The 25,465-nt window shown below is 45.2% G+C and overlaps 1 protein-coding gene across 3 annotated transcripts in view; it reads right to left on the bottom strand.

The window, feature by feature from the left end:
• The window catches only part of LOC131937234 (NUAK family SNF1-like kinase 1), a 37,929-nt gene that overhangs the window by 1,410 nt on the left and 11,054 nt on the right, over nt 1–25,465 (bottom strand). For all 3 annotated transcript variants that reach the window (XM_059294500.1, XM_059294502.1, XM_059294501.1), the window contains exons 3-8: nt 25,124–25,244; nt 12,834–12,985; nt 12,252–12,317; nt 12,011–12,130; nt 5,022–5,154; nt 23–1,089 (exon numbers count right to left, since the gene is read on the bottom strand). In XM_059294500.1, coding sequence (XP_059150483.1) covers nt 23–1,089; nt 5,022–5,154; nt 12,011–12,130; nt 12,252–12,317; nt 12,834–12,985; nt 25,124–25,244 — 1,659 coding nt within the window. The remainder of the gene's footprint in view (nt 1–22; nt 1,090–5,021; nt 5,155–12,010; nt 12,131–12,251; nt 12,318–12,833; nt 12,986–25,123; nt 25,245–25,465) is intronic.

Here is a 25,465-nt window from a genome sequence, read left to right as displayed (position 1 = left end):
TGTCAGCACTGTCGTAGGACAGGTCCAGGATGTCAGCAGAAGAGTTGGAGCCTATACTGCTGACACTCAGTCTGTTCTTGGCTTCCTCTATTGAGCTCCTGGAGCTTTTCAAGATACTTTTAGGCCTGCGTATAACTTTGTCACAAGACTCTATGTTAGTGGTGTCACAAGTTTTCTCAGGCTGGGTGTTGGTACCACTGGCTGCCACAACTTCCACAAGGCTGGTGGCTCCACTGACACATGCTGAAGGACACGAGGTGCTCTGAGATTCATGCTGTTGTCGTCGCTGGGATTTTGGAGACAAGTACGTGTGTGTTGACTGAGTGACACTGTCATCTACCAGCTGACTGGCCCTGTGCCTGGAGGAAAAAATTCCATTGGCCTCATCTCTAAAGGAGGGCAGCCTGCGAGGCAGGTGTCCAGACTTTGGGATCTCCTCTTGCGTGACACTGTCACCTCCTGAAAATTTACCCTTTCGCTTGAGGATGCCACGAGGGGGCTTCTTTTCTGAATCAAAAACTAAGTTTGTATTGTGATCAGATGGGCTGACAGTTTCTGGCATACTGTGCTGGTATGGTGTGTCCCTCTGGCTCTCATCTAATGCTGGCTGGATTTTGTCAGGATGCAGCAGCATGGCAAGGGATTTCCTGCTGCAGCCTTTGAAGATGTCCAGTATTTCAGAGGACAACTGTAGGTCAGCATGCAAGCTTGTTAGACCTGGGTGGCTGTGGTCATCTGAGGATATACTGCAGCTTGTCTCAACAGAGGGACTGCCAGCTACTGATGATGAAACACTGTTGCCACTACTGTCTAAAGTCATCTTCCTCTTAGAGAAACGACTGGGTCTCAAGTCAAGCTCTACATCAGAGTCTGAAGAGATACTGCTCTGGTTTCTGTGATGGATGACCAGAGGTTGGGAGCAGGAGAACATGTGGCTGCTGGCAGGGGGCTCATCATCTGGGCTGTATGGGGCTTCATTAGGCATGTGGGAGTGGCCAAAGTTGATCCACCAGTGGCGTAGAGCATCTTCCATTGTGGCCCTCCTAGAGGCTGTCACAGTCAACATGTGGCGGATAAGACCAGCAGCATCTGGGCAAACACAAAGTCAACACATTACTAGAATTCACAGTCAATAGCTAAATAATGATACATTAGAACTCATTGTAATGGGAAAAGTCAATAGCCAAATGATGAAATGATACATTATAATTCATTTTAATAGGCATAATCAATAGCCAATGATGAAATCTGTTTACTAGCCTATGTATTTTGTTTATGTATAGAGCACTGGGGATTAATACAGCAAGCTTTGAAAAGCTAACTATAAAATGTGTTAAGTCAGCATTCTGTGTTTCCCAGCCCACCCCCCAGCATGAGATGAACCAGATAAAGCTGTGATAGATTTGATCCGTGTTTGTCATGTGCCTGCTGTAGATCTAAGCTCCTGGAGCAACAGATGGCTACACAACATTGCTACACAATGCACATTGATTGTTGGTGATAAACACGACTTGGTGAATGGAGCAAACATAAAAGTAGAGGTAGGCGAGGATACAATCTTGGCTGGTATATTACAAAGGTAAACAAGGACCACTTGAGTAAGTTATGTCTAACTGTTGATCTGGATAATGTATGCAGTAGTTGTCCAGGGCCCACCAAAACCTTGAGCAGGAGAGAGAATCTAAGGGGTTTGTGTTGCAGCACATGTAAGCCACACTTATTTCAAACCAAGTCTAGACTAACTCGTTCATTGTTCAAATGCGACTATTTTCCCTGCCATGAAAATGTTTAAATACCGGAAGCTATTATGATCAAGTTAATTTCCCCAAACGTGACATTTAAGTTCCACAGGGCCAGAGATCTGTGTACGATCAAGCAAAATGTTGGGCCAGGCAAAGGACACGACAGTTATCAGATGACAATTTGGCCTTTTGCTGGCACAGAGACCAACTCACTGACTCGTCTCTCTGTAACAACAGCCAGAGGGGAAAAATATGGGGCGGGTCCGTTTGTTACGTTAGAAACCCGCCGTGTTAAGAACTTTCTTCCACCAAGTTCACAGAACGTTTCTGAACGTCATGTGTGTTACGTGAAGAAACCTCCGCCAGCTGAGGACATCTCACTAACAGCGCTTGTCTAAAGTAATCTAGAGCAGACGCTATATATAGTTGTCATAATTATCTGCTGCTTACATAAGTGACGAGTGTTAGTAAACAAAGCCCAAAGTTTCAACTAGACGTGGCGGCGACATCAAGTGGAGACGAAATGACATGTTTAACGGGTCTTTGCCATGTTGGAAGCTGTTTTTAAAGACGGGTGCTGTACAAGTTATATGATAACCACCCCCCCCTCCCCCATCACTTGATGCGTCTGGCTGTAAGACCAACGTTTTCTTGTAGCCTGTCCTGTACATTACACAACGCTCTTATGCATCAACTACACAGAGTCAATCGTAAATTGGATGAAGTAGGGGCCTAGTTTGTTCCAGAACAAAACCAATCAAGTGCCCCACCATGTCACCTGTGATTTGCGCTTGTCACCAGCATCTAGGCTCGCGTTAATTTGTTTGAACACACAAGAGCCAATACGACCATACGTACCAGACATGAACCTTAAGTAGTAGGTGCTGAGCCTAGCCCATTTATAATTCATCTAAAAATATTTAGTATGAAGTGTTTGATTGTAATTATCTTAAACATAATATTAATAGCATTTAATAGAATGCCCCAAAGTCCGCGGTTTTTATCGTGGTTTTTTTTAAATACCATCTGACTTACTGCCCTCAACTCATCGCAAGAATAGTTATGCTTAGTTCAACCACCTTTACTGCCCACATTTATCGCGCTCATTACATAACAAAGCATGGGATCAAAACAGAAAGCCGACAAGGTTCAAAGGCCGTCATTGACACAAAAAGTCAACAACACACAATATGTTCGGACAATGCCTATTGAGGAGAGGCCGACCATAGAATAGCCTACGGCAAAACATATGCAAAGCACAATAATGTGCCTAAATTTCTTTTATAATTAACTTCTCTACCGCGTATTTAACTAAACACGTAACAAAGGTTGAGATTGTTGTGTAAATTATGTTGAGTATTTTTACTTATAATTGTTATAAACCATAATGCTTTTAACGTCTATAAATAATTTATGCTATCAAAAAATACAACCCACAACAATAAACATACAAAATTTTACAAAACTTAACAAATAAATCAAAATATTTCTAAAAAGATTTTTGTGACTTTATTTCTGTGACTTTTTTCCTAGCAAAAACTGATATTTTTTCTGTTTTTTTTCCTGTGACTTTTATCCCGATCACCCCCCCCCCCCGGGTAGTAGGTAGCTTTCACTACTCTTCCCATGTCAAGGTACGGCATTTGCAAGAACTACACATGCCCTACAATGTAGCTGTGGTATCAATCGGTCTAGTCAGTGTTATGAAAGTAGTATAGACCCTTACTTATAAATGAAAGTAGTGTAGGCCCCTACTTATAAATGAAAGTAGTGTAGGCCCCTACTTATAAATGAAAGTAGTGTAGGCCTCTACTTATAAATGAAAGTAGTGTAGGCCCCTACTTATAAATGAAAGTAGTGTAGGCCCCTACTTATAAATGAAAGTAGTGTAGGCCCCTACTTATAAATGAAAGTAGTGTAGGCCCCTACTTATAAATGAAAGTAGTGTAGGCCCCTACTTATAAATGAAAGTAGTGTAGGCCCCTACTTATAAATGAAAGTAGTGTAGGCCCCTACTTATAAATGAAAGTAGTGTAGGCCCCTACTTATAAATGAAAGTAGTGTAGGCCCCTACTTATAAATGAAAGTAGTGTAGGCCCCTACTTATAATATAACAAGCTCCTTAAGCAGACGAAAACAGATCGACATGAAATGAACTCCTATTTGTAAAGATACAAAAAATATAAACTTTTTTAGAATTCCAAGTTAATAATGAAAATGGGTCGCCTAAAATGTATAGTCTCTGGCTCAATGTTTTGTTGACATGTAAGCTCCAGCATAAAAACCCGCCCTATAGCCTGTGTAGTCAAAACTGATTGGCTTCACACGGCAGCGCTACACCGTAGGCCAAACAAAAGACAGGATATATACATCCGGTTCACAGGGTGGCAAACTACCAAAACCTGGTCACCTGGTCGCCATTTGTTTTGGGTGGGGTTCTGATAAGGTGAACTGATTATAAATAATAAACCTACAATACATACGTGAAATGACATTGTGCCACAAGTGAAATAACCAGGTGAGACACTTGATGAAATGACCAGGTGAGAAGTGAAATGACCAGGTGAGACAACTTGATGAAACGACCAGGTGAGACACTTGATGAAATGACCAGGCGAGACACTTGATGAAATGACCAGGTGAGACACTTGATGAAATGACCAGGTGAGACACTTGATGAAATGACCAGGTGAGACACTTGATGAAATGACCAGGTGAGACACTTGATGAAATGACCAGGTGAGACACTTGATGAAATGACCAGGCAAGACACTTGATGAAATGACCAGGCGAGACACTTGATGAAATGACCAGGTGAAACACTTGATGAAATGACCAGGTGAGACACTTGATGAAATGACCAGGTGAGACACTTGATGAAATGACCAGGTGAGACACTTGATGAAATGACCAGGTGAGACACTTGATGAAATGACCAGGTGAGACACTTGATGAAATGACCAGGTGAGACACTTGATGAAATGACCAGGTGAGACACTTGATGAAATGACCAGGTGAGACACTTGATGAAATGACCAGCGAGACACTTGATGAAATGACCAGGCGAGACACTTGATGAAATGACCAGGTGAGACACTTGATGAAATGACCAGGTGAGACACTTGATGAAATGACCAGGTGAGACACTTGATGAAATGACCAGGTGAGACAAGTGAAATGACCAGGTGAGACACTTGATGAAATGAAAGTGTGAGACAAGTGAAATGACCAGGTGAGACAAGTGAAATGACCAGGTGACGAGAACTTGCCTGTACATACCTGATAAGTTGGCTGGCTGGGTGTAGTCACCGTTGGAGATCTGCTGCTTTAATGTCACCAGATTGTTGGACTCAAATGGCATGGAGCCGTAGACTAGAGTGTACAGTATCACCCCCAGCGACCAGACGTCCACCTGCAACAAGACAACAGGCGTTAGTACAGTACACAGTGGACAGGGGTGTTTGAGTGGGACAAGGGGTTAGTACAGTACACAGGTTACAGTGGACAGGGGGTGTTTGAGTGGGACAAGGGGTTAGAGCACAGGAGTTTAGTTACAGGTGGAGGAGTGGGTACTTCGGTGGAGGAGTGGGTACTTCGGTATAGTAATAGTAGCTGACAACAACCATTAGGTTCCAGAGGTTTTCAAAATAACCACAGGTCTGGTATACAGCTGTCGATACAATGTTTTATTAACGTATGACTCCACACACGTACTAACGTTACACACACACACGTACCAACGTTACATACACACACGTACCAACGTTACATACCCACACACGTACCAACGTTACACACACGCGTACCAACGTTACATACACACGTACCAACGTTACACACGCACACACGTACCAACGTTACGCATACCAACGTTACATACACACACGTACCAACGTTACACACACGCGTACCAACGTTACACACACACGTACCAACGTTACACACACACGCGTACCAACGTTACATACACACACGTACCAACGTTACACACACACATACCAACGTTACACACACGTACCAACGTTACACACACACGTACCAACGTTACACACACACATACCAACGTTACACACACACGTACCAACGTTACACACACACATACCAACGTTACACACACACGTACCAACGTTACACACACGCGTACCAACGTTACACACACACGTACCAACGTTACACACACACATATCAACGTTACACACACACGTATCAACGTTACACACACGCGTGCCAACGTTACACACACACACGTACCAAACGTTACACACACACACGTATCAACGTTACACACACACATCAACGTTACACACACACACACGTACCAACATTACACACACATGTACCAACGTTACACACACATGTACCGACGTAACATACACACGTAGCAACATAAGCCCACAACCAAGTCGGTAATGTTGACTTTATGATACAAGAAATTCCTAACAATGTAAACCAAATGCCATGGACGAAATCAATGATTTCCATGCCTTAGTTTAGTGGTTGTGCTGGTCCATAGAGATAATTTACTGGTCCATATAGATCGTTTATTTAATGGTCCATAGAGATCACTTTTGGTCCATAGAGATAATTTACTGGTCCATATAGATCGTTTATTTAATGGTCCATAGAGATCACTTTTGGTCCATAGAGATCACTTTTGGTCCATAGAGATAATTTACTGGTGTATATAGATCGTTTATTTAATGGTCCATAGAAATCATTTACTGGTCCATAGAGATCATTTACTGGTCCATAAAGATCATTTACTGGTCCATAAAGATCATTTACTGGTCCATAGAAATCATTTACTGGTCCATAGAGATCATTTACTGGTCCATAAAGATCATTTACTGGTCCATAAAGATCATTTACTGGTCCATAGAAATCATTTACTGGTCCATAGAGATCATTTACTGGTCCATAGAAATCATTTACTGGTCCATAGAGATCATTTACTGGTCCATAAAGATCATTTACTGGTCCATAGAAATCATTTACTGGTCCATAAAGATCATTTACTGGTCCATAAAGATCATTTACTGGTCCATAGAAATCATTTACTGGTCCATAGAGATCATTTACTGGTCCATAAAGATCATTTACTGGTCCATAAAGATCATTTACTGGTCCATAAAGATCATTTACTGGTCCATAAAGATCATTTACTGGTCCATAGAGATCATTTACTGGTCCATAGAGATCATTTACTGGTCCATAAAGATCATTTACTGGTCCATAAAGATCATTTACTGGTCCATAGAGATTATTTACTGGTCCATAAAGATCATTTACTGGTCCATAAAGATCATTTTTGGTCCATATAGATCAATGGATATCGCCAAGACAGAGAAGGACGTCATGTGATATCCACATTGGACTACTAGCACCAGATCTATCGCTTAGAGGAGTAAGGATAATAGCTGCTTGAGGGGTGGGGCGAACGGGAGACAGATCAAACGCCGACCTGAGCAAAGAAGGCTCAAAAACAAAGGGCGCTAACTTGAAATTAGAATTGTATGTAGGAATAAATTGTAGACAAGTGAAATGTTGGCCACTGTAGTTTGGCTGCTGGTTGAACTAGTCAAGCCATACATGAGGTCATAAAATCCCCAGAAGATAAGACAATAAGGAAGGAGCTGATAGCCCAGGGAATAAAACATGGTCAAACGATAAACTTCTTACATGAGTTGCTTGTGCCGAGACACACCCACCGTCTGTTCAATGGCCTCTTATCTAACAGCCATTTTTTAAAAACTTTTGAACAAATACACTTTCCTTTGTTGTAGCAGTGGTGGCGCCATGTAGACACACCGTACACAGCCGTAGACACACCATAGTGGATACACAGCCATAGACACAACATAGTGGATACACAGCCATAGACACACCGTAGTGGATACACAGCCATAGACACAACATAGTGGATACACAGCCATAGACACACCGTAGTGGATACACAGCCATAGACACAACATAGTGGATACACAGCTGTAGACACACCATAGTGGATACACAGACATAGACACACCATAGTGGATACACAGCCATAGACACATCATAGTGGATACACAGCTGTAGACACACCATAGTGGATACACAGCTGTAGACACACCATAGTGGATACACAGCCATAGACACAACATAGTGGATACACAGCCATAGATACAACATAGTGGATACACAGCTGTAGACACACCATAGTGGATACACAGCTGTAGACACAACATAGTGGATACACAGCCATAGACACAACATAGTGGATACACAGCTGTAGACACAACATAGTGGATACACAGCTGTAGACACAACATAGTGGATACACAGCTGTAGACACAACATAGTGGATACACAGCCGTAGAAACATCATAGTGGATACACAGCCGTAGACACACCATAGTGGATACACAGCCATAGACACAACATAGTGGATACACAGCTGTAGACACACCATAGTGGATACACAGCCATAGACACACCATAGTGGATACACAGCCATAGACACAACATAGTGGATACACAGCCATAGACACAACATAGTGGATACACAGCCATAGACACAACATAGTGGATACACAGCTGTAGACACAACATAGTGGATACACAGCTGTAGACACAACATAGTGGATACACAGCCATAGACACACCATAGTGGATACACAGCTGTAGACACAACATAGTGGATACACAGCTGTAGACACAACATAGTGGATACACAGCCATAGACACAACATAGTGGATACACAGCCATAGACACACCATATTGGATACACAGCCATAGACACACCATAGTGGATACACAGCCATAGACACACCATAGTGGATACACAGCCATAGACACACCATATTGGATACACAGCTGTAGACACAACATAGTGGATACACAGCTGTAGACACAACATAGTGGATACACAGCTGTAGACACAACATAGTGGATACACAGCCATAGACACAACATAGTGGATACACAGCCATAGACACACCATATTGGATACACAGCCATAGACACACCATAGTGGATACACAGCCATAGACACACCATAGTGGATACACAGCCGTAGACACATCATAGAGGATACACAGCCGTAGACACAGCCATAGACACACCTTAGTGGATAACAGCCGTAGACACACCATAGTGGATACACAGCCGTAGACACAACATAGTGGATACACAGCTGTAGACACACCATAGTGGATACACAGCCATAGACACAACATAGTGGATACACAGCTGTAGACACACCATAGTGGATACACAGCCATAGACACACCATAGTGGATACACAGCCATAGACACACCATAGTGGATACACAGCCATAGACACAACATAGTGGATACACAGCCATAGACACAACATAGTGGATACACAGCTGTAGACACAACATAGTGGATACACAGCCATAGACACACCATAGTGGATACACAGCTGTAGACACAACATAGTGGATACACAGCTGTAGACACAACATAGTGGATACACAGCCATAGACACAACATAGTGGATACACAGCCATAGACACACCATATTGGATACACAGCCATAGACACACCATAGTGGATACACAGCCATAGACACACCATAGTGGATACACAGCCATAGACACACCATATTGGATACACAGCTGTAGACACAACATAGTGGATACACAGCTGTAGACACAACATAGTGGATACACAGCTGTAGACACAACATAGTGGATACACAGCCATAGACACAACATAGTGGATACACAGCCATAGACACACCATATTGGATACACAGCCATAGACACACCATAGTGGATACACAGCCATAGACACACCATAGTGGATACACAGCCGTAGACACATCATAGAGGATACACAGCCGTAGACACAGCCATAGACACACCATAGTGGATAACAGCCGTAGACACACCATAGTGGATACACAGCCGTAGACACAACATAGTGGATACACAGCCATAGACACAGCCATAGACACACCATAGTGGATACACAGCCGTAGACACATCATAGTGGATACACAGCCGTAGACACAACATAGTGGATACACAGCCCTAGACACATCATAGTGGATACACAGCCATAGACACAGCCATAGACACACCATAGTGGATACACAGCCGTAGACACAACATAGTGGATACACAGCCATAGACACAACATAGTGGATACACAGCTGTAGACACAACATAGTGGATACACAGCCATAGACACACCATAGTGGATACACAGCTGTAGACACAACATAGTGGATACACAGCTGTAGACACAACATAGTGGATACACAGCCATAGACACAACATAGTGGATACACAGCCATAGACACACCATATTGGATACACAGCCATAGACACACCATAGTGGATACACAGCCATAGACACACCATAGTGGATACACAGCCATAGACACACCATATTGGATACACAGCTGTAGACACAACATAGTGGATACACAGCTGTAGACACAACATAGTGGATACACAGCCATAGACACAACATAGTGGATACACAGCCATAGACACACCATATTGGATACACAGCCATAGACACACCATAGTGGATACACAGCCATAGACACACCATAGTGGATACACAGCCGTAGACACATCATAGAGGATACACAGCCGTAGACACAGCCATAGACACACCATAGTGGATAACAGCCGTAGACACACCATAGTGGATACACAGCCGTAGACACAACATAGTGGATACACAGCCATAGACACAGCCATAGACACACCATAGTGGATACACAGCCGTAGACACATCATAGTGGATACACAGCCGTAGACACAACATAGTGGATACACAGCCCTAGACACATCATAGTGGATACACAGCCATAGACACACCATAGTGGATACACAGCCGTAGACACAACATAGTGGATACACAGCCATGGACACACCATAGTGGATACCCCAATACATAGGCGAATTTTGCAATTCATGGACAACTCCCCTTGTGATTACAAGTGGGGGTGGTATATTTATCATTTAAGAATGTCCGGCGCTCCCCCCCCCCACCTCAGGGGCAGTCACCACCTTCCAGCTGCAGTTTTAATGCTCTGTGTTTATTAAGTTCTAGTGTGTAAAATCTGGGTCCACTGTTATGTCATGTGTTAAGTAAGAGATACCCACATCTCTGTACATAAGCTGCTTAGGCAGCTACTGGAGCATGTCCCTGCTTCTCCTGGCACTGGGAGCCATTGGGGCGTATCATACATGGGGGGGGGGGGGGGTTATACAACAGAGTTAGCAAGCTTACCTCAGTGCCATGATAGGGTTCTGGGCTATGTCATAGAGTTAGCAAGCTTACCTCAGGGCCATGATAGGGTTCTGGGCTATGTCATAGAGTTAGCAAGCTTACCTCAGGGCCATGACAGGGTTCTGGGCTATGTCATAGAGTTAGCAAGCTTATCTCAGGGCCATGATAGGGTTCTGGGCTATGTCATACACAAGAGTTAGCAAGCTTACCTCAGGGCCATGATAGGGTTCTGGGCTATGTCATAGAGTTAGCAAGCTTACCTCAGGGCCATGATAGGGTTCTGGGCTATGCCATACACAAGAGTTAGCAAGCTTACCTCAGGGCCATGATAGGGTTCTGGGCTATGTCATAGAGTTAGCAAGCTTACCTCAGGGCCATGATAGGGTTCTGGGCTATGTCATAGAGTTAGCAAGCTTACCTCAGGGCCATGATAGGGTTCTGGGCTATGTCATAGAGTTAGCAAGCTTACCTCAGGGCCATGATAGGGTTCTGGGCTATGTCATAGAGTTAGCAAGCTCAGGGCCATGATAGGGTTCTGGGCTATGTCATAGAGTTAGCAAGCTTACCTCAGGGCCATGATAGGGTTCTGGGCTATGTCATAGAGTTAGCAAGCTGGGCTATGACATACACAAGAGTTAGCAAGCTCAGGGCCATGATAGGGTTCTGGGCTATGTCATACACAAGAGTTAGCAAGCTTACCTCAGGGCCATGATAGGGTTCTGGGCTATGTCATAGAGTTAGCAAGCTTACCTCAGGGCCATGATAGGGTTCTGGGCTATGTCATACACAAGAGTTAGCAAGCTTACCTCAGGGCCATGATAGGGTTCTGGGCTATGTCATAGAGTTAGCAAGCTTACCTCAGGGCCATGATAGGGTTCTGGGCTATGTCATAGAGTTAGCAAGCTTACCTCAGGGCCATGATAGGGTTCTGGGCTATGTCATAGAGTTAGCAAGCTTACCTCAGGGCCATGGTAGGGTTCTGGGCTATGTCATACACAAGAGTTAGCAAGCTTACCTCAGGGCCATGATAGGGTTTCCCATTGACAATCTCAGGAGATGCGTAGAGAGGGCTGCCACAGAATGTCTTTAAGGTACTATTTAGACTGTAGTAGTTTGACAGACCAAAGTCAGCAATCTGGGGAACAAACACGGCGAGGCTATCCATCAAACAGATGTTTGTAGTTGTACTTAATATAGCATCATAATATCTAACAATCAATCTCCAGCTAAGGCTCTACAACATTTCCTTAGCTTACCTTGACATTGCCCTCATCATCCAGTATAATGTTCTCTAGCTTCAAATCTCTGTGCACAATACCATTCTAACGAAGGAATAAGGGTAGACAATATTAGCATTTCATGCACAAGCTGTGGGTTGTCAGACTATAGAGAAACCAACAGTGCCGCACATTCTCCAATATAAATCACTGATCAGTTCTTTAGCTTTAACAGAACTACTGTTGGTCAGACATTGTTACCCTATGTCCCCTATCAATGTTGGTCAGACATTGTTACCCTATGTCCCCTATCAATGTTGGTCAGACATTGTTACCCTATGTCCCCTATCAATGTTGGTCAGACATTGTTACCCTATGTCCCCTATCAATGTTGGTCAGACATTGTTACCCTATGTCCCCTATCAATGTTGGTCAGACATTGTTACCCTATGTCCCCTATCAATGTTGGTCAGACATTGTTACCCTATGTCCCCTGTCACCATTGGTCAGATACCCCTGGTCAGATACCATAAGCCTGTCCTAGTTGCCCACGGGACTGCTCTTGTTCCACAAAGACCGCCCAGCAACTGATCTAATGAAGGATGGAAATAACAAGCGTACCTGGTGGCAGTAGTGTATGGCCGAGACGATTTGACGAAAGATCCGCCTTGCTTCCCGCTCATTCAACTTCCCCATTTTGTTGAGGTAGTCGTAGAGCTCTCCCCCTTGAGCGTAGTCCATCACCAAGACAATTTTATCTTTCTTCTCAAACACTAAGGATGAAAGCAACAATAAACATAAGATAACCAGTGATTAAAGCTAACCACCCACCCAGTCAAATCTAGTAATCAGTACAGAATTCTTGAATCAACGAGTTATTGATTTTCTCTGACCCCAGCAGATGCTGTGTCAAGCTCATCAGCTCACACTTGGAGCTGGGTCACATTAGCCAAACAGGTGAACCCAAGTAGAGGTAATCTCAAGTAGAGGTGATCTTAAGTAGAGGTAAACCCAAGCAGAGGTAATTCAAGTAGAGGTGAACCCAAGCAGAGGTAATTCAAGTAGAGGTGAACCCAAGCAGAGGTAATTCAAGTAGAGGTGATCTTAAGTAGAGGTGAACCCAAGCAGAGGTAATTCAAGTAGAGGTGAAACCAAGCAGAGGTAATTCAAGTAGAGGTGAAACCAAGCAGAGGTAAACCCAAGCAGAGGTGAACCCAAGTAGAGGTGAACCCAAGTAGAGGTGAACCCAAGTAGAGGTGAACCCAAGTAGAGGTAATCTCAAGTAGAGGTGAACCCAAGCAGAGGTAATTCAAGTAGAGGTGAAACCAAGCAGAGGTAATTCAAGTAGAGGTGAAACCAAGCAGAGGTAATTCAAGTAGAGGTGAAACCAAGCAGAGGTAATTCAAGTAGAGGTAATTCAAGCAGAGGTGATTCAAGTAGAGATAATTCAAGCAGAGGTAATTCAAGCAGAGGTAATTCAAGCAGAGGTGATTCAAGTAGAGGTAATTCAAGCAGAGGTAATCTCAAGTAGAGGTGAAACCAAGCTGAGGTAATTCAAGTAGAGGCAAACCCAAGCAGAGGTGATTCAAGTAGAGGTAAAAACAGAGGTAATCTCAAGTAGAGGTAAACCCAAGCAGAGGTAATTCAAGTAGAGGTGAAACCAATCAAATCTAAGCAGAGAGTAAAGCCGAGAGACCTCTCTTAGTATCACTGGTTAATATATAGGAAACTTGAGTCCTTGTCTACGCGATTTATCACTGGTTAATATATAGGAAACTTGAGTCCTTGTCTACGCGATTTATCACTGGTTAATATATAGGAAACTTGAGTCCTTGTCTACGCGATTTATTCTTAGTATCACTGGTTAATATATACGAAACTTGAGTCCTTGTCTACGCGATTTATCACTGGTTAATATATAGGAAACTTGAGTCCTTGTCTAGGCGATTTATTTCAAGATTTATTGATAAAAGTCAAGCACAGACCATGATACGTTGACAAGAGTAAGGAGCCATCAATCATATGTTTAGTGCAGTCATATTGTGTTGGTGGGGAGAACAGACCCACGTGGTCATATTGTGGTGGTGGGGAGAACAGACCCACGTGGTCATATTGTGTTGGGTGGGGAGAACAGACCCACGTGGTCATATTGTGTTGGGTGGGGAGAACAGACCCACGTGGTCATATTGTGTTGGTGGGGAGAACAGACCCACGTGGTCATATTGTGGTGGTGGGGAGAACAGACCCACGTGGTCATGTTGTGGTGGTGGGGAGAACATGTGTTGGTGGGGAGAACAGACCCACGTGGTCATGTTGTGGTGGTGGGGAGAACATAACAGGGACCAACTTTTATGGTAGTTTTGACCCTTTTGCTGCACAGTTGTTATAAACACTGTTGGACAAGATCGTAAGGTAGTCAGGGGTGGTTCAGTATGTCAAGTAGGGAGAGATCCATTAGATCTAAGCAGAGAGATGAAGGCTGTCTGCTGTCTAGTTGAATCAAACAAGTGAATGATTTATTGACTAAGTCAAACATTCCTGGAATGTCTCGGATCGATGACCACATACAAGCCATTCTGAATTAGACCGGTTTCGTACAATGTGCAACACGACAACGCTACATTTATTACATAAGGAACAATTTGCACCAATAGAATACATGGCTAGCCGGTAGCAGGCTAGGCTATCTGGCCGTGTTAGTTGGCGTGGATCATACCGAGCGACACAGAAACGGGTAGCTGATACTCATTACATCACAGAAACGGGTATAGTATAAGCAGCTATAAACTAAAAGTAAATAAAAATAATTTTTTTTTAGGGTCAGTGTCATTTATCTTAACTCACTTTTTTTAGCCCTCACCACAATCTTGACCTTAACTCTGCCAATAGCCATGACCTTAACTCTGCCAATAGCCATGACCTTAACCCTGCCAAAACCCGTGACCTTAACCCTGCCTACAGCCGTGACCTTAACCCTGCCAATAGCCGTGACCTTAACCCTGCCAATAGCCGTGATCCTAACGCTAAATGTGATTGCGGCCAGATGTAGCTTGATATAACTTTGATTTGCAAAAATATTTGTACCCTAAAAACTTTAAATTTAAAACAGTTTTATTTAGACGTGGTTTACAACTACCAACATTTGACTTGATAGACTGAAACATTTGATTGGTTGGAGGACAGTCACACAAGATACAGACAACATTAGTGTAGTGGACTCCACCGTGACAGAGATCGAGATACTACAGAAATCAAGTGGGCTGCTGACCACTAAAGAAAGGGCAAGGCTATTGATTGGCTGCTGACCACTGAAGGGCCAAGCTATTGACTGGCTGCTGACCACTGAAGAAAGGGCAAGCTATTGACTGGCCACTGACCACTGAAGAAAGGGCCAAGTTATTGACTGGCTGCTGACCACTGAAGGGCCAGGCTATTGACTGGCTGCTGACGGGCCAAGTTATTGACTAGCTGCTGACCACTGAAGAAAGGGCCAAGCTATTGACTGGCTGCTGACCACTGAAGAAAGGGCCAAGCTATTGACTGGCTGCTGACCACTGAAGAAAGGGCCAGGCTATTGACTGGCTGCTGACCCCTGAAGGGCCAGGCTATTGACTGGCTGCTGACCACTGAAGACAGGACCAGGCTATTGACTGGCCGCTGACCACTGTAGGGCCAAGCTATTGACTGGCCAATGACCACTGAAGGGCCAGGCTATTGACTGGCTGCTGACCACTGAAGGGCCAAGCTATTGACTGGCTGCTGACCACTGAAGAAAGGGCCAAGCTATTGACTGGCTGCTGACCACTGAAGAAAGGGCCAGGCTATTGACTGGCCGCTGACCACTGAAGGGCCAAGCTATTGACTGGCTGCTGACCACTGAAGAAAGGGCCAGGCTATTGACTGGCTGCTGACCACTGAAGGGCCAAGCTATTGACTGGCCACCGACCACTGAAGAAAGGGCCAAGCTATTGACTGGCTGCTGACCACTGTAGGGCCAAGCTATTGACTGGCTGCTGACCGCTGAAGAAAAGGCAGGCTATTGAGTTGCCCTAAAAATAGTACATCAATGTGCACCGCAGAACCTTGAGAAAACACGAACCCGAGAATGTCTCAAGTCAAAACACACGTCCTCTCTAATTCTTTCACTTGTTTAAGACGTCATTGATAGTCACTCGCCAATCTTCTTTCATCTACTTCACAGACTCTTGCCATCAGACATCATTGGGTTAGAGCTGGAAAATCAGTAACCAGTGCCAAGACATCAGACAGCTTGAGGCATGCCGACACTGTGTGTGTGTCTCAGACTTAAGTATTTCTGCTCTTACAAGTGTGTGTATCTCAGACTTAAGTATTTCTGCTTTTACAAGTGTGCGTGTGTATCTCAGACTAAAGTATTTCTGCTCTTACAAGTGTGCGTGTGTATCTCAGACTAAAGTATTTCTGCTCTTACAAGTGTGCGTGTGTATCTCAGACTAAAGTATTTCTGCTCTTACAAGTGTGCGTGTGTGTCTCAGACTCAAGTATTTCTGCTCTTACAAGTGTGCTGTGTATCTCAGACTAAAGTATTTCTGCTCTTACAAGTGTGCGTGTGTATCTCAGACTAAAGTATTTCTGCTCTTACAAGTGTGCGTGTGTATCTCAGACTAAAGTATTTCTGCTCTTACAAGTGTGCGTGTGTGTCTCAGACTCAAGTATTTCTGCTCTTACAAGTGTGCTGTGTATCTCAGACTAAAGTATTTCTGCTCTTACAAGTGTGCGTGTGTATCTCAGACTAAAGTATTTCTGCTCTTACAAGTGTGCGTGTGTATCTCAGACTAAAGTATTTCTGCTCTTACAAGTGTGCGTGTTTATCTCAGACTAAAGTATTTCTGCTCTTACAAGTGTGCGTGTGTATCTCAGACTCAAGTATTTCTGCTCTTACAAGTGTGCGTGTGTATCTCAGACTAAAGTATTTCTGCTCTTACAAGTGTGCGTGTGTATCTCAGACTAAAGTATTTCTGCTCTTACAAGTGTGCGTGTGTGTCTCAGACTCAAGTATTTCTGCTCTTACAAGTGTGCTGTGTATCTCAGACTAAAGTATTTCTGCTCTTACAAGTGTGCGTGTGTATCTCAGACTAAAGTATTTCTGCTCTTACAAGTGTGCGTGTGTATCTCAGACTAAAGTATTTCTGCTCTTACAAGTGTGCGTGTGTATCTCAGACTAAAGTATTTCTGCTCTTACAAGTGTGCGTGTGTATCTCAGACTCAAGTATTTCTGCTCTTACAAGTGTGCGTGTGTGTCTCAGACTAAAGTATTTCTGCTCTTACAAGTGTGCGTGTGTGTCTCAGACTAAAGTATTTCTGCTCTTACAAGTGTGCGTGTGTATCTCAGACTAAAGTATTTCTGCTCTTACAAGTGTGCGTGTGTGTCTCAGACTAAAGTATTTCTGCTCTTACAAGTGTGCGTGTGTGTCTCAGACTCAAGTATTTCTGCTCTTACAAGTGTGCGTGTGTGTCTCAGACTCAAGTATTTCTGCTCTTACAAGTGTGCGTGTGTGTCTCAGACTAAAGTATTTCTGCTCTTACAAGTGTGCGTGTGTATCTCAGACTAAAGTATTTCTGCTCTTACAAGTGTGCGTGTGTATCTCAGACTAAAGTATTTCTGCTCTTACAAGTGTGCGTGTGTATCTCAGACTCAAGTATTTCTGCTCTTACAAGTGTGCGTGTGTATCTCAGACTAAAGTATTTCTGCTCTTACAAGTGTGCGTGTGTATCTCAGACTCAAGTATTTCTGCTCTTACAAGTGTGCGTGTGTATCTCAGACTAAAGTATTTCTGCTCTTACAAGTGTGCGTGTGTATCTCTGACTAAAGTATTTCTGCTCTTACAAGTGTGCGTGTGTGTCTCAGACTCAAGTATTTCTGCTCTTACAAGTGTGCGTGTGTATCTCAGACTAAAGTATTTCTGCTCTTACAAGTGTGCGTGTGTATCTCAGACTAAAGTATTTCTGCTCTTACAAGTGTGCGTGTGTATCTCAGACTCAAGTATTTCTGCTTTTACAAGTGTGCGTGTGTATCTCAGACTAAAGTATTTCTGCTCTTACAAGTGTGCGTGTGTATCTCAGACTCAAGTATTTCTGCTCTTACAAGTGTGCGTGTGTATCTCAGACTAAAGTATTTCTGCTCTTACAAGTGTGCGTGTGTATCTCAGACTCAAGTATTTCTGCTCTTACAAGTGTGCGTGTGTATCTCAGACTAAAGTATTTCTGCTCTTACAAGTGTGCGTGTGTATCTCTGACTAAAGTATTTCTGCTCTTACAAGTGTGCGTGTGTGTCTCAGACTCAAGTATTTCTGCTCTTACAAGTGTGCGTGTGTATCTCAGACTAAAGTATTTCTGCTCTTACAAGTGTGCGTGTGTATCTCAGACTAAAGTATTTCTGCTCTTACAAGTGTGCGTGTGTATCTCAGACTCAAGTATTTCTGCTTTTACAAGTGTGCGTGTGTATCTCAGACTAAAGTATTTCTGCTCTTACAAGTGTGCGTGTGTATCTCAGACTCAAGTATTTCTGCTTTTACAAGTGTGCGTGTGTATCTCAGACTCAAGTATTTCTGCTGTTACAAGTGTGCGTGTGTATCTCAGACTCAAGTATTTCTGCTTTTACAAGTGTGCGTGTGTATCTCAGACTAAAGTATTTCTGCTCCCACAACTAGCCCACGCACCACGGATCTGCCACAAGCTGTAACATCTAGACAGATAGGGTGAGACTGTTTTATAGATACTTGCACAAGCTGTAACATCTAGACAGATAGGGTGAGACTGGTTTAGAGATACTTGCACAAGCTGTAACATCTAGACAGATAGGGTGAGACTGGTTTAGAGATACTTGCACAAGCTGTAACATCTAGACAGATAGGGTGAGACTGGTTTAGAGATACTTGTACGAAGAGAGCCGCTGGTAGTTGTTTGCTCCCCTAATGTTACATACAGCTGGCGAGGAGTTGAGAACAATGCGTCTCCTTCACTGCTCAGCCTTTCATCAAGCGGAAGCAACTGACAAATGGCCTGCCCCGTGGAACCTGACTTAACCAGACGCCACACAACAACGTCCGCCTCCCACCTGACTTAACCAGATGCCACACAACAACGTCCGCCTCCCACCTGACTTAACCAGATGCCACACAACGTCCGCCTCCCACCTGACTTAACCAGATGCAACACAACAACGTCCGCCTCCCACCTGACTTAACCAGATGCCACACAACGTCCGCCTCCCACCTGACTTAACCAGATGCCACACAACAACGTCCGCCTCCCACCAGACTTAACCAGACGCCACACAACAACTTAACCAGACGCCACACAACAACGTCCGCCTCCCACCTGACTTAACCAGCAGCAGATCCGGTGGGAGGACACCAACTGACCTGTTGGTGACTCATCAAGTGAGGCTCACATGCGGTTTACGAGTCATATCCTGTCCCGCTATTTGTTTACAACATTAATCAGCTGCCTGTGTTTTTAGTATCCAGACCCACTACAAACAAGCGATTGGTCGCGTCCACCAGAAGACTACATTTAATTAGACGTCAGGCTACTCAACAAGGTATATCCTTCACATTGTGGAGGTATAGGTTGGTTGTCATGAATGGTGTCCATATTAAGAGAGGTAATTTAAACACTAGCTTAATGTCAACATACAGACTGTAAACACTAGACACATGACAACTTACACCGACCGTAAAATTAGCCAAATGACAAATTACAAAGACCGTAAACACTAGCCAAATGACGACGTACAGACTATGATCACTAGCCAAATGCCAACAATCAGAGTGTAGTGTAAACAATGGCCAAATGTGAACATACACCACTAGCTTAATGCCGACAAACCCCTCCTATTCCATGCTTGATTTAAGGTAAAAAAAAACCTACCATACTTAGCTGAGGTGGAGGCCAAGGGGGTTGTGGCAATTCTAAGCGATATTAACAAAGGAATGTGCCTGGTATGCTGAGTTAATATTCTGGGTATGTGATCTAATTAACGGGATACAGATATCGGCGCTAGGCCGCCCAATCAACACGCCACATCATAACGACAAGTCGATCGATTTGTTGCATGTATGCACTTTTCTATGTATATATATAATTTTTAAAACTTGTCTCATTAAACATTGTAGGTAGTTTTGTATCAGGTTTTAAAATAAAAAGACCAGCGTAAGACATGTCTGTTTACAAATGTAACGCATCGAAAGTTTTTCTGTCCTTGATGGATTGTTGTTTCTTGAAACCTGTTAAGATATAGAGCGACATGGCCGGCCTATTTTGGGTTGTAAGCCGGCAAGAAATAAAGCTAGTGATAATACGGCGATTGTCAGGAGGAAAGCCATCCCATGTGTTAAGTGTAGAGGATCATCGTCCAGCTGATAGACCGGCCGACCCCAGGAGCTGGCTGGACATCGCCTAAACCAACATTGGCATTCGTCAGCCAAGCGGATAAAACAGTGCAAACATGCTTCGTGGCTTCCGTTTGATTGGGACCTGGCGGAACATGGAGTGGCCACTCTAATGCTCGCTGGATGCCCAAAGTAGCGCACACAGACTGGTGTGGGGCGCAGTCGGCGCTGGGGGTGGTCGTGGCCCGGTATAGGCCTTGGTTGTCAAGGGAGACGGTTGTCATACACACGGCTATGAAGGAAATGGTTGTCATACACACGGCTATGAAGGAAATGGTTGTCATACACACGGCTATGAAGAAAATGGTTGTCATACACACAGCTATGAAGGAAATGGTTGTCATACACACGGCTATGAAGGAAATGGTTGTCATACACACGGCTATGAAGGAAACGGTTGTCATACACACGGCTATGAAGGAAATGGTTGTCATACACACAGCTATGAAGGAAATGGTTGTCATACACACAGCTATGAAGGAAATGGTTGTCATACACACGGCTATGAAGGAAATGGTTGTCATACACACGGCTATGAAGGAAATGGTTGTCAAACACACGGCTATGAAGGAAATGTTGTCAAACACACGGCTATGAAGGAAATGGTTGCAACCAAAACTGTCAAGGGAGATGGTTGTCATACACACGGCTATGAAGGAAATGGTTGTCAAACACACGGCTATGAAGGAAATGGTTGTCAAACACACGGCTATGAAGGAAATGGTTGCAACCAAAACTGTCAAGGGAGATGGTTGTCACATACACGGCTATGAAGGAAATGGTTGTCATACACACAGCTATGAAGGAAATGATTGTCATACACACGGCTATGAAGGAAATGGTTGCAACCAAAACTGTCAATGGAAATGGTTGGATTAAAGCACAGAAAAAACAACAACCCAAAAATGACAACATATCGTTGTTATAAAGTTAGCTTTAAACAAGGCATATGTTCAAACCATCTGTTGCATAGATGTATTGATTGACGTGTACGCTACAGGCCATGGTAGACATAAAGCTGATTCAGATAGTCTAGCCCCACTGTGGATAGTGAACTGACAAATGACCTGTCCTACACGCGATCAAATCAACCATGTACTATAAACTCCCAACCCAACTGATGTTTGTATATTGGACTGCATGGATAAAACGACGAGCGTGTGGTGCTGGGCACGGTTACCCTGACAACAGAGACGCCATAATGACGCCATAGTGATGGCTAATGACGTGCGTCTGACACCAGTAGAGAACAGGCTGTGTATCGGGATCAAGTCAAACAACGGGTGGTTCTACAGGTGGGCCATGTCCGGTGGGCCGTGTCCGGTGGTCCTACAGGTGGGCCGTGTCCGGTGGTCCTACATGTGGGCCGTGTCCGGTGGTCCTACAGGTGGGCCGTGTCCGGTGGTCCTACAGGTGGGCCGTGTCCGGTGGTCCTACATGTGGGCCGTGTCCGGTGGTCCTACAGGTGGGCCATGTCCGGTGGTCCTACAGGTGGGCCATGTCCGGTGGTCCTACAGGTGGGCCGTGTCCGGTGGTCCTACATGTGGGCCGTGTCCGGTGGTCCTACATGTGGGCCGTGTCCGGTGGTCCTACATGTGGGCCGTGTCCGGTGGTCCTACATGTGGGCCGTGTCCGGTGGTCCTACAGGTGGGCCATGTCCGGTGGTCCTACAGGTGGGCCGTGTCCGGTGGTCCTACAGGTGGGCCGTGTCCGGTGGTCCTACATGTGGGCCGTGTCCGGTGGTCCTACAGGTGGGCCGTGTCCGGTGGTCCTACAGGTGGGCCGTGTCCGGTGGTCCTACATGTGGGCCGTGTCCGGTGGTCCTACAGGTGGGCCATGTCCGGTGGTCCTACAGGTGGGCCGTGTCCGGTGGTCCTACAGGTGGGCCGTGTCCGGTGGTCCTACATGTGGGCCGTGTCCGGTGGTCCTACATGTGGGCCGTGTCCGGTGGTCCTACATGTGGGCCGTGTCCGGTGGTCCTACATGTGGGCCGTGTCCGGTGGTCCTACAGGTGGGCCATGTCCGGTGGTCCTACAGGTGGGCCGTGTCCGGTGGTCCTACAGGTGGGCCGTGTCCGGTGGTCCTACAGGTGGGCCGTGTCCGGTGGTCCTACAGGTGGGCCGTGTCCGGTGGTCCTACATGTGGGCCGTGTCCGGTGGTCCTACATGTGGGCCGTGTCCGGTGGTCCTACAGGTGGGCCGTGTCCGGTGGTCCTACAGGTGGCCCCAGTCAAACAAAGGGTGGTCCTACATGTGGGCCGTGTCCGGTGGTCCTACAGGTGGGCCGTGTCCGGTGGTCCTACAGGTGGGCCGTGTCCGGTGGTCCTACAGGTGGGCCGTGTCCGGTGGTCATACAGGTGGCCCCAGTCAAACAAAGGGTGGTCCTACATGTGGGCCGTGTCCGGTGGTCCTACAGGTGGGCCGTGTCCGGTGGTCCTACATGTGGGCCGTGTCCGGTGGTCCTACAGGTGGGCCGTGTCCGGTGGTCCTACATGTGGGCCGTGTCCGGTGGTCCTACATGTGGGCCGTGTCCGGTGGTCCTACATGTGGGCCGTGTCCGGTGGTCCTACATGTGGGCCGTGTCCGGTGGTCCTACAGGTGGGCCGTGTCCGGTGGTCCTACAGGTGGCCCCAGTCAAACAAAGGGTGGTCCTACATGTGGGCCGTGTCCGGTGGTCCTACAGGTGGGCCGTGTCCGGTGGTCCTACAGGTGGGCCGTGTCCGGTGGTCCTACAGGTGGGCCGTGTCCGGTGGTCATACAGGTGGGCCGTGTCCGGTGGTCCTACAGGTGGGCCGTGTCCGGTGGTCCTACAGGTGGCCCCAGTCAAACAACGGGTGGTCCTACAGGTGGCCCCAGTTAAATGTGCGCTGTTAGACCAACCACCGGGGTACCTGCGATCGTATCATGAAGAAAGACATCGACTTTTCTTTGCAATCTTGAACAATCCATCAAGTTCAATGCTTATGGCGGTATCTAAAGATCTGCATCAACTTTCCAAAAGCCTGGTCTGAAGCAAACAACTTGTCAATGTGAAGCCGAGGTGTTCACTCTAAGAGCTTGCACCGAAAACATCGTCCCTTGTACAGATAACGGCCATGCGTTTAAGATCAACAAAACAGCAGATTAGGGTCTCAACACTGCCAGTAACAAGATTGGAAGCGGTAGAGATGCCGTTTATGAACGCTGATAAGATGCAATGCCGGTCGATAAGATGCAATGCCGGTCGATAAGATGCAATGCCGGTCGATAAGATGCAATGCTGATGCAAACATACTGTTTTGATTTTATCACTAGAGAAATCTGATCAATCGTAAAATGTTCATCAACTAGTGGACGGTTCCATAGAAAACAATAAAGTCGACATAAAATAAGGCCCTTGCCACACTCAAATCTAACACGACTACACAAGCACAAGGTGAAACCATGAAAAGGGTTCAAGTCAGCCTTTGTTAGAGGGCCTTATCTTGACAATATAATCACAGCCCTAGGGTATCCAGTCAACTTTCAAAAGCCACCTTACTTTTTTGGCAAATAAAAAGGGCATAAACTCATTAATTTTCAGAGGAAACAATTCATATCGGGTTTTTTTTTCAGACAGGGGAAACAAATTTCTGAGATAAAATCTTTATGGACCAGGCAAAGTTCGTCACCGTGGGTTAAAAGTAGAGCTAACATCAACCAGCTAGGCCAGTGAAATGATGACACAGTCACAGCAGAGGTGAGTCAGCGCCAGTTGATGGTGACACATGTCAGGGCCATCTCCACCAACAGGAAAGTTCACTTTTCATATCCCAGTCACCCTAAGGATAAGATCTGTACGTCGTCAGTCTAATCAGCCGATACAACACTGGCTCTATACAACAAGCGCCCAATTCAAGTGATATTTTTAAATCCCAGCCACGTCAGTTGCGAGTAACCTTCACTTGCATTACCGCACATGAACTACACGCGCCCACTGACGCAGCGTGTGTAACAACGTAATGAACTCAACTAGTTGTAAAAATCTTAATGCACCGACAGTTCAGAGCAGAAGGGAAATTCCCCCCCCCCCCCCAAAAAAAAAAAAACAAAAAAAAAAAAAAAAACTGTAAATTCCACGAACTGCCCAACTGAGGTTGTTTTCCCTCTTCCCATTACACAGGTTATCTTGTCTCGACAGGAATCAAGGTCTAGTTGACCAGGACCAGTGTGTCTGGTAGAGCTAAACGTTTCATTTACAAATGTAAAATTCAAGTAACAACTCGAGGTATTGATCCAACCTTTGGGGCACGTCACTGTACAAGGCGTTGATAAGGAGCCTGTCGACCCAGTACCAGTTGTGTTGGCTACAGTGTGGGTCTGTGTGTGTGTGTGTGGGGGGGGGGGGTCACAAGAAATTTATTACAGAGAACAGAGACGAGGTTAAAGAGCCGTCAAGCCTTTTTATTTGTGTTTGTTTTAGTCAAGTGGTGGAAAGCCCTCCCTCCCTGCCCCGCCTCACCTTCACGTATGTTGACGATATGCTTGTGTCGGAGACTAGAAAGAATCTGAATCTCACGCCTGATCCGAACCAGGTCATTTTCGTCTTGAATCTTGGTCTTCTTGATGTACTTGATGGCTACCTGCAACACAAGTACACTTTGTTAAACCTCGTCTACTCACCTCATCAGCAAAGGTAAACAACACTGACCTATGAGGCAACATTTGCTGTTCTACCATTGGACAGCTAGTGCTGGGGAACATGTTATGTTAGCAAGTGCTGTTTGAGGTCAACAAATAGCTATCATTTGATTAGATGCGGACAGTCGGAATTATCTGCATAGAATTCAGACGGTCAAGTGTA

Source organism: Physella acuta, unplaced genomic scaffold (genome assembly GCF_028476545.2).
Source record: "Physella acuta isolate Inbredline_101_S28 unplaced genomic scaffold, ASM2847654v3 ptg000204l, whole genome shotgun sequence".
Lineage (NCBI taxonomy): Eukaryota > Metazoa > Mollusca > Gastropoda > Physidae > Physella > Physella acuta.
Note: the sequence above shows the minus strand (reverse complement) of the source record. Positions and strands in the feature narration are given on the sequence as shown.